Here is an 11,148-nt window from a genome sequence, read left to right as displayed (position 1 = left end):
TCGACGTATTGCTCGCGAAATCCAAATTTTGATCCCTTTCGGTAATGTCAACCGATTTTATGTAGCTCATAGGGTTATTGAGTTAAAAGGGTAAAAAACTACTGAAAATCACACTTTGCCACACTTTGTTTTTTAGGATATTTGATATTTTTATTTTCCAACTGAGATGAATGGGTTTTTTTGCATTATGTTCCTCATTCTTATCTTTTTACAGAAATAGAATTAAATGCATTGACCATGTCCAAATCCTTACTGTGTCCACACTCTTTGTTTCAACACGTGCCCAATTGTACCACGATTTCGCGGGCATCTTCTAATTTTCTTAATAATGATACAGACGAAAGAATTCAAACTAAAATCTATGACAAACATGATGATTCCAATTTTTCCATTGACAACTCCCAACGATTTTCCCTCTTTCAGTGAAACCATTTTTCTGATATTAATTCATGCGGTTACCCTCAGTTTTTTGTTTATACTTTGATTTGTAAGTTCCAAATGGATTTATGAGTTTTGAATATCGCTAAGCCACTGCCGGAACTTGTTTGTCAGTATTCGGTCCATATATAGGAATGTTTGGTTTTCACTGGTCATCCTCTATGTTTGATAAGACTTTCTAACAGTTTTCAATAGGACGACTATATATTAAGTGTCTTCAATACGTTTGTACTCTATTTCATTAACATTTTTACCATAAAATTCCGTTAATCATGAATCGTTTAAAAATGTTTCCATGTAGGATTAAATGAGATCTCAGTAGCGACGCTTTTTATCTTAAAATGTCCTGTACCAAGTCAGGAATATGGCAGTTGTTATCTAACAGTTCGTTTCCATGTAAGTTGCATTGTCGTTTGTTTTTTGTTGCACTTCAGTGTTCTGTTGTTTCGTTGTTTTCCTCTTATAGTTGATGTGTTTCCCTCGGTTTTTGTTTGTAACCCGGATTTGTTTTCTCTCAATCGATTTATGACTTTTGAACAGCGGTATACTACTGTTGCCTTTATTTATAAGCATTGTATTTTTTGAATATTTTTTTATAAACAGAAGAAAGGCGGTGGAACAGTAAATGCTGACCATTTCGGAGTACTTGAGATTTTGTGCGCTAACGATTGCTTCATCATACATTTCCTCGCCATGCGTTGTGGACTGTTAGGTCTTTTTGACATTATTCAGTGTCCACACTGTTCTCCTTGATGAGGAAAATCTTTTATTGAAAATCCTGGTTTCGGGATAGTATCTGACTATGCATTATTGAATATTTATACAGGTGAAAAATTAGTAATATCAGTGCATGTTTTGTTGTCTCTCGGGGAATATTTGTCTATTAAGGCCCATAGAAATGTACATATTTTCTCACAATTAATGTGCAGTTTTGTGAACATGAGCTGGTGGCCTTGCACTAGTCTTAGTATAGACTCAGTGAATATCCCATTCGTAAAACTACATATATCTTTGTTAATTTTATTTTATCGTAATATTTTATGATTTTTAAAAATTTTAATGACTTTCTAACGATACAGAAGACAATTTTCATTTTAAACACATATATCATTTAAAGTGCACTATTATGTATATAGTAACATTCACTTAAAGGTACAGCAACAAATTGTAATGTGTGTGAAATTTGAATTAGAAATTAAATGTCTTTATAATATAGAAGAACATGTCTTTATGATACAAGTTAGTCTTATGTCGGCTAGGCATCTTTAAAAACACATATTTCATGTAAAAGTGCAAAACTACATTTGTTAAATAAAATTCAGTCACAAAAATCTGTATAGGTTCTCTTCCTTGTTATTACCAAAAATGATTGCCTTTATTTTGCAAAATATTGAATAGAATATGTGTATTCAGGGGTGTTCACTGCTCTGCTTCTAAGACTGATAAATTGAAAGTATATGAATAATGGATCTAAAGATGCAGAAAAAAATGAAAGGTGTGTATCCTTGTTTTTTTTTTTATTTAGGCCTTTGAAAATTTGGCGGGAAATTTCCATACATTAAACATTGACACATTTTTTTCTTTCACGGCTATGAAAAAATATTAAGGGTGTTTTCAGATTGTAGAAAATAGCTTTTTAAACTATATGTAATAAAATTATGAAAAGCAAAATATGGGTTAGAGGGCAAAATGTTTGATGATACTACATGATTAAAACCAGAAAGATTCCAAATATATGACAAAATGCAAGAAACATGACTAGCGAACAAAATATTGTGTATTGTTTCATGTGACTGCAATCAGTAAGAAGCCATTTTATAAGGCAACATCCTAATACATGTTCCGTTCTGCGACTGTTCTAAGTATAGTTGTTAGAGGTTTATAATTGTTCAAAGTAAGACAAAACATCACTTCAAAAATTATATATATTTTCTAAATAAGAAGAAACATCAGTTAACATATAACAATTTTAATTAAAGAGTTAATATATTATAAACTTGTCGAAGTTTACCTGTTTTTAAACATTTATCGATGTTGAATATGGAATGCAAGATATTGGACGAATAACAAAGTGGAAACCATACCATATATTTACTTAGATGTTTGATAATAAAGCATGTCACTGGGTACTAGATATTAGACGGAAGTTGGTAACAGAGTACTGTCTGCAGCGTGTAAATAAGTCCATCTTAATGCACAAAGAGAGATAACACAGTTCATAAATTGGAAGCTCTGTTTAAACCGTTACTTATGACTTTGAATGTCCCTTTGGTATCGTCGCCTCTCTTTTACAGGTTTACATAATGATTTTTTTTGCTCGATCATGGAATCATTTATTACCGGAAAGAGAGGGTTTCCTACTTTTAACTAAAGCATAATTTTATTTTAGAATAACGTATTCCCTCTTTAAGAGGTTATAATCCACCACTCCCTTTAAACAAAAGTTGGTTTTCGAAAATGTGTAGTTAGATAGAATAATGAAATAAACACTTCACTGGTCTTTGCATCGGAAATAAACACATTTATTCTAAATTATTGTTGGCATGATACGGGCTATGTTCTTTTTGTATAATTTATGATGGCATGATACTAAACCCCTAACGGGAGGGATTGTGTTTGATTTTCATATGATGAAGACATAATTTTTCGATCAATTCAATTGAGGTCTGAAGCTGGCATGTCAGTTACTGCTAGTAGACCTGTGTTTATTTATAATTTATAATAATTATTGTCATTTTACTTGTTTCGTCTATAACCTATTCTAACATCGGACTCGGACTTCTTTTAAACTTAGTTTTACTGTGAGTATTGCTTTTTACCTTTACTGTTTAATCCTTTTTGGTAATATCATTTTGGCGTGGCGCGGTACTTACACATTCCGTCATTGTGTTCTTGTGGTATGGTAATTTCTTGTATTCTTGTCTTTCATATTTGCCTATGTTCTTTGTCTTTGTACCATTTTGTTTTTCTTTGTTGACATATTTGTTTGTTTTTATAGCGATTTAGATTATAACACAATGTTGACTGCTGTACCACCATTTTTGACATTTTTACCTATTATGTCTATTTGTTTTGTTCACACATTGTTGTAAATATAAAGGAGTTTTATGCGACTGTAATACAAATTAGAGATAAAGGTAGCAATAAAACGTGGTTTAATCCACCTTTTTATTTACAAGTAAATGCCTGTACCAAGTCAGGAATATGACGGTTGTTTTCCATTCGTTTGATGTTTTGATGGTTTCATTTTGCCATTTGAATTTTCCTTGAAGTTCGTTATTTTTGTTATTTTACTTTTTGATGTCTCTTTGTTTTCTCCGGCTTGGCTTGAGGTAAAAAAAAGGGGAAAGGGGGGGGGGGGGATGTTGAAATCAAACAAAATGTTTTAACCCGCCGCATTTATGCATCTTTCCCTTGCTAGGAACAGCTAGTTTTTGTTAGTCTTAAGTGTTTTTTTGGGTGTCATTTATATGTTTCGGAGTTTAGTGTGGCGTCTTTTTTTCTGAATTTATATACATTATTAATAAGGGGTACGCTGAACTCGCCTTCGGTTTCAGGATTTTCTCGCTGCCTTGAAGATCTATTGGTGGCCTTTGGCAGTTTTCTGCTTTTTATGTGGTGTTGTTGTCCTTTTGACCCATTTCCGCTTTCTATTCTCAATTCTACTTGATAGATATCGTGCGTCCGAAGCGTCTTTTTTATTCATCTTCAACAGAAACGCTCAATCCTAAACCTTTAAAAACCAGGGATATGTAAATCAAAACGACAATAGTTTACCGATGTTCATCTATCGTAAATCAATTAGGAAAGGAAACAGCAAAGTAACAGTGAAAAATTGATGGAATAGCATGGACTCTAAAAAGGAACAAGAAACGTATCGACATGGTAAGCGTCTCCCGCGTTGCATCCCTTACCCAGTATGCAAATTAACATGCAGTCAATATTTTTGATAGATATAAGAAGATGTGGTATGAGTGTCAATGAGACAACTCTCCATCTAAGTCGCAATTTGTAAAAGTAAATCATTGAGTTTAGATAACACTGAAACGGTAGAAGCTGTATGACCGAAAATAATCTAGGTAGAATAGGTGAATTTGAATTCAGGTTCAAGATTCCAATTAATAACTACAGTGGGACTATAAAAGGGTTATCTGACATAACAATTTTTGGCTTTTTAAAGGAGAATATCAGAATCAACGAATCAAGTCAATTTATCTAAATAAAACTAAACTGACTAATATAACAAGCATGTACGGTTAATCTTGAAGGTTTTGCATTAATCTATGCTCATATCTCAACTACCAGGATTTTCCGTACACACTAAATACATTGTGACGCCTAACCATCAAGCGCACAAAGCTTAATAAATTGAAATGAATTACTAAGTTAACCCTTATATATTTTTTTAATTAAAAAGATAGAGGATAAACTATCTTAAGACTTAAAACACGTTTCTTCTTAAGTATGAATATATAAACAAAAAGAAGACAATGAATTTGTAAATAAAAAGCAAAAGAAGACAATTTGCAAAAAGTACCTGGAGTCAGCTTAAAAGGGCTTAGTCAGATTGAACATGCTTACTTAACGTCAAGTGCCAGACATTCCATGCATATCATGGACGAGAAAGAAATCTAAAACATTACCTCAGTTTAAAAAAGAAAAAAAGAAAAAGTCACACGCGCATGGCGAAAAATTCCTCTCTACCTTAAGAGTTTGGTTCGTTGGATATAGACTCAAAATTCGATATGGTAAAGGTCACATATGGGCCTTTTAGAGTAATTAATATTTGTACGTCGAATGCATTAACAACATGATGCATGGTCTTTCTTTGGTTGTCTAAAAATTTGTCTTTAAAAGAAAGCGAAATGAACAGTAAAACACCAGTTACTTAAAATGCGTGGTGCTTTCATACAAATACATAACAAAGAAATTTATTGTTGTGTGTTTTGTTGATTGATTGTTAGTGTCTTAACGCCACTTTTAGGCGCCACTTTTGAGCTATTTCGTGGCGGCCAGTTTTTCTTTGTGGAGGAAGCCGGAGTGCCCGGAGAAAACCACCGTCATTCGATAGGAAATTTGACAATCCTAGTCAATTAAGATTGGTTTGTTTTGTTGATGTAAAAAATAAAATGAACATATACACAATACAACTCAATGATTACATGGGTTCTAATAATTCCATATTATTTTTGAAGCAAGGAGATTTCATTTAATAAATTAAAAAAAAAGAAATGTGGTATGATTGCCAATGAGACTATCAACTAGAGACCCACTGATAACGTATACATGTCACTGTACGGCCTTCAATATGAGCATAACCAATAATACATAATGTGCATCGTAATTAATTGAATATTTTTAAAGTACTATGAAACAGCTACATTGTAAGGTATGTTAAATACTAGTATGTGATTTTATTTTTAACTTCTTAAAGTTGACACATTTGAAAAATTATATTGAATATTAGTTTCCGAAGGAAGGCACCATTTGATATGTCATACAAGCAATATTTGATGAATATATATTATGTTTTCTGTCCAAAAGACACCATGTTTTCAGTATATATTATGTTTTTGTCCTAAAGGCACCAATTGTTGAGTATATTTTGAGTTTTCTGTTATGCCCTTAAGAGCACGCCTTTTACTTAAACATGATTCAAATCAATCATCTCTTCTAACTGTCGTCGGCGTCGTCTCTAAAGTAATAAAATAGAATATTTGTCTAAATGTAAAAACGAAATAAATAAATAATAGCGAATTATGGTAAATAAAAGACTATTAAAGTATGGTAAGTATGATATGGTATTTAAACCAAATGCAAGTAGTCGCAGTGTTGAGATACCATTCAAAATGGGACAGAACCCCCCTTTTTCGCCCTACAGAGTACATAAAGATAAAACGTTCAAATAACAAGCAACAATTACCAAACACAGAACCGAAAATAAAAAAGGATTTAGAAACTTTCCCACATGATAAACCAGGGATTAATTAAGTTCTCCGGATGGGCCAGCAGTGTCTGATCTACTGGTTATATAATTAATATAGATATCAAAATGAATTAAGCCTGATCTTTGTTTCATTTTCTGTTGCATAAACTATGCTAAGTATGCATAGGTAGGCATTTTTAAGGTGCAAGATTGTCTTATATCATATTTTATTGCAGCCATTAAATGTCATATCGGTTAAAAATAGAGAGATAGAAGATACCTAGGGGCATAAAGAAAATCAAAACTCCAATAAAAACAGACAATAAAATTGAGAATTCAAATAAGGAATGTGTCAAAGAGACAACATCCCGACCAAATAACATAAAACAGCTTAAGGCCACCAATGAGTCATCAACACAGCTAGACATAAAATAACATGACTTAAAACCAAAAAGACGAAAGTAAATACAACAACAGATTATCATCACATAGAAAACTAAATACTTAACACGAACCCCACAAAATTCTTGGGTGAAATCATGATCTCCGGAAGGGATATCAGTTCCTCCTTCAGATGAAGCATCGTCGGGTTGATGAAGCAAGTAACAATCCGGGAATAAGTCACTTTCAGTAATGTCGAGATTCAATAGGCGTCAACCAAAATATAGAGAATTGAACCCTTGATGAAATATTTTCCTTGTAAGAAGTTAACCTCAAGTAAATCATAATAGGAAACGAACGGCCTGGATAGCCTCATTAACTGGGAGATACGTATTTGGAATGTAGGAGATGCTGGAATATTGCTACATAGAAATGTTTCCAATTGAAAAATTGAAATCATTTCTCTTGTGGTAAAGTTTAATTCTCATTCGACCCGCATTGTCAATTTCTAAAGTCAAGATATTAGGCAATCTTAATGTTTTCTGATTTATTTTTCCTTTCTTTCAATGTCAGTGTTTTTCGACTAATGGGTTTGAATATCATTGTTATACACATATGTTCGTTAATAACTTGACGATAACTATAGTTTGGAATTACTCAACGTCGATAACTATAGTTTGGAATTACTCAACGTCATTTTCTTTGTCGGACTGTTTATGACGTCTTTTTACTTAAATCCATTGGATGTTGCATGTGTCCTGATTTGTATTTTAGTCCTAGATACATTATGGTTTTATTAGTTGCGATCAGCTTTCGGTAACTATAAGTACTCTTAGATCTGTACTTTGTGTCCTTCGTGTGTTTGTAAGTTTGTTTGTGCTTTTGTCTATCCTATTCAATTGATTTTTATAGTTTGTTCTTATGTTGTTCTATTACATCACTGTCATGGGTAAGAGGAATGGTTTGACGCCAGCAAACATGTTTAACCCCGCCACATTCTGTTTGTGCCTGTCCCAAGTCAGGAGCCTGTAATTCAAATATTGTCTGTTGTAGCTGTATACTAGTATCTTTTTTGTTTTTTGTTTATTTGTCTTGTACGTAAATCAGGCCGTTAGTTTTTCTCGTTTAAATTGTTTTACATTTGTTATTTCGGTGCCTTTTATAGCTTACTATGCGGTATTGGTTGTTCTTATTGTTGAATGTCGTAAGGTGACCTATAGTTATTAACTTTCCCGCTATTTGGTCTCTGGTGGGGAGTTTTCTCATTTGCAATCATACCACATCTTACAGTCTTGTTTTCATTATTCAACTTCACTGCAAGTATGTTCCACAAGTCATAAATGTCGTCTTATTAATGTTAAACTTTAGTAAAAAGACGAAATAAAGCGAAGGGACATTCAAACTCGTTAGTCTAAAAAAAATCTGACTATGTCTTGGAAAAAAATGAAAAACGATTAGAAGACAATAGTAAAAAAAACACAACATAGAAAACCAGAGACTGAGCAACACGAACCCCACCAAAAACCGTGATAGTCTCTTAAGTGAATTAAAATATTGATAAAGACGAGAAACCTCTTTCTTATCAGTGTACAATGCTCACCTCGTCGTCGTCTTCTGATGGTCTAAATGTCAATCCGTAGTCGTCGGTTTTATTTATTCGTGGTCTTGTCATGTTATTGTCTCGTTGATCTTTTGGTTTTACGGCAGATGACCATCTCAATTTTGAAACCAATTTTGCAACACCGAAATATGCAATAACACCAACAGCTGAAACACCTACTACAGTCCCCGCCGTTATGGGTGTTAATGGAATACCTGTTATGAAGTTTGAATTTAAATTTAATTCATAATTTCACGTGCATAGTTTTGGAATATTAAGATTTTGATATGTTATATAAACACTTTTTTAAGACAAAATTATGACCTTGAGATGTCTTGGTATTGAGTCGTTTGATAGCTGTATCAGACATATATTTTATTTCGTATTTATCACAAAAGAAACTTGATAATTGAAATAATTCAAAGAGCAAAAAATAATGTTAAATACATTTTATAGACGCTACTCCGGTTATTCTCTGTAAAATCTTTGTTCATAACATTATTCGAAAAACTATGGTGTTTCTACCTAAATGTATATATAAATCAGATTTGGCACATTCAAAACTTTGTTTTTGCATGTCTTTAATACTCTTCAAACTGCCCAATGGTGATTCTTATGCGTAATTCGCGTTTGGCGATCCATAAACTAGCTTTTGATACGCCAGACGTGCTCGTCGACTTCTTAGGCCTATAAACCGAATATTATGACAGTTTGATCCAAAAATCGAAAGTATACTGACAACGCCATTGCTAAAATAAAAATACCAACAGACACACAATAGTACACAAAACACAACATAGAAAACTAAAGACTGAGCAAAACGAACCCCACCAAAAACTGGCGGTGATCTCAGGTGCTCAGGAAGGGTAAGCAGATCTTGATCCACATGTGCCTCCCGTCGTGTTGTTCATGTTAGTATAAACCCGGTAATACTTCTTGGTAAATTCAGTATGTCACATTCGGGTTAAAAGGGACTTTTATTACTGAAGTATATATACTGAAGTTTGACAAAAATATAGTAGTTTCGACATTTGGAACATATCCAATATTATCTGTGAAACGGATATTCCATAACGGTCAACCAACTCGTAAAATTTACGACGGGAAGGTTTCAACTTCACAACTTGGAACTCTTGTATTAATAGCTTCCTTGTGAGCACCAACCCTAAATCAAGGAAATCATGATAGGAAATACAAGCCTTGGAATATCGTATCAACTGGAATATAAACTACAAATTTTGTATCGTTGATGATACAGGAAAAGAATAACTATTTAGGCAGTAAAAAGAATAACTATTTGGGCCGTAAAACATACTACATATGCCACCAACACCCGACCCATACGAGTTCTGTTGAATTTTGAGCAAAATCATTTCTAGTAAGAATATATGATACATACTTGTAGCAAACTAGCAAACTAGCAAACTGTGTTTTTCGATTACTTTTGTCAAACAGAAAATAATCATATCTTGTTTTACACTATAGGGAAATTGAACATATGCCATTGCAGTCGTTTTGTAAGCGGACATAACTTGAAAATTAAACACACAAAATGTCTACATTTCCTTAAACTTAGTGAATCATTCATTAAGTAAATCATACATATCATATTGACAATTATTCAGCAAACATTTCTTTTTAATTCAATGGTAAAAAGTAAAATAACAAAAATACCGAATCCCAAGGAAATATCAAAACGGAAAGTCCCTTATCAAATGGCAAATTCAAAAGCTCAAACAACATGTATCTTTGTCTTGTCCACCTAACTACATTTTGAAACAACAATTATCTATAAGGAATACTCATGATATAAGTAGTTGATATCTAAATTTTACATATCAACATCACTCACCGCTTGTTTTGACATTATTTAATACTTGTTGTTGTTGAACATTCCTAATTGTCGTTTCCTCCAAAGGGAAAACTCCATGGTCAGTTTTCGTAGATAGTGTCATCCTTGGTACATCAGATAATGATTTCTGTTCTGTTTGTACAACGGCAAATTCTGGATCTAAATTTGTGTTAATGGCAATGGATGTTGGTTCCTGTGTTGAATGAATGACGGTTGATGTTGGTTCCTGTGTTGTGTGTTCTTTTGGAACTATTTTTGATACCATTATTGTCTGTGTTAGTTGTGTTGTTGATTCATCGTTGTGGACACTCACAGGTACAATATCCGTTAACCCTGAGGCAACGTCCACAGATGTATCTGTCATTTTAGGAATAAGCATTACAATATATTGAAGTTTGACAAAAATATACGTGAAACTGGTGTAAATTTATGCAAAGCAGAAGATTTTGACCTTTCGATTTACGCCCTGTTTCTTTTTTTCAAGTTCATATATTTCTGTTTACAGTTAACCAAAAAACTTTTGCAATCGAATTATTTATCAGATTTTAGCAAATAGATTAATAAGGCGACTATAAATCGGATCGGATCCTCAATGCTCTTCAACTTCGTAATCTAATTGACCTTTTAATATGTTTGATTCAAGCTTTTAGTAGATGACCCTCGCGTTTGACGTACAAAATTATAATTCTAATATATTGTCTCTTCTCTAAAAACAATAAAATAAGAAAACTAATTTGGAAATGCATAGATCAGGCTTGACGCGTAGACATTATTCCGTCCTTTTTTTCTCTTGTGTGACATCAATCACCGAATTAGACTTAACACCGACTTTGTTATTACCATGAGCAAAGCAACTGGTGCAACATGTGGAGCATGATCTTCTTATCATTCTGGAATACCGGACATTTGCGCCGGTCTTTTTGGAGGGTACATGCTATCAAATAATTGGAT

At 33.0% G+C, this 11,148-nt stretch overlaps 1 protein-coding gene across 1 annotated transcript; it reads right to left on the bottom strand.

The window, feature by feature from the left end:
- Positions 1 to 5,882: 5,882 nt before the first annotated feature.
- LOC127724967 (uncharacterized) lies at positions 5,883 to 10,561 on the bottom strand. Its single transcript, XM_052231968.1, has 3 exons — positions 10,198 to 10,561; positions 8,346 to 8,560; positions 5,883 to 6,133 (listed from the first exon to the last, which is right to left on the bottom strand). The coding sequence occupies exons 1-3, from the start codon at positions 10,559 to 10,561 to the stop codon at positions 6,083 to 6,085; spliced, it is 630 nt and encodes a 209-aa protein (XP_052087928.1). The 3' UTR covers positions 5,883 to 6,082.
- Positions 10,562 to 11,148: the final 587 nt, after the last annotated feature.

The sequence above is a fragment of the Mytilus californianus genome, unplaced genomic scaffold (genome assembly GCF_021869535.1).
Source record: "Mytilus californianus isolate M0D057914Y unplaced genomic scaffold, xbMytCali1.0.p SCAF_14, whole genome shotgun sequence".
In the NCBI taxonomy this organism is placed as follows: Eukaryota; Metazoa; Mollusca; class Bivalvia; order Mytilida; family Mytilidae; genus Mytilus; species Mytilus californianus.
Note: the sequence above shows the minus strand (reverse complement) of the source record. Positions and strands in the feature narration are given on the sequence as shown.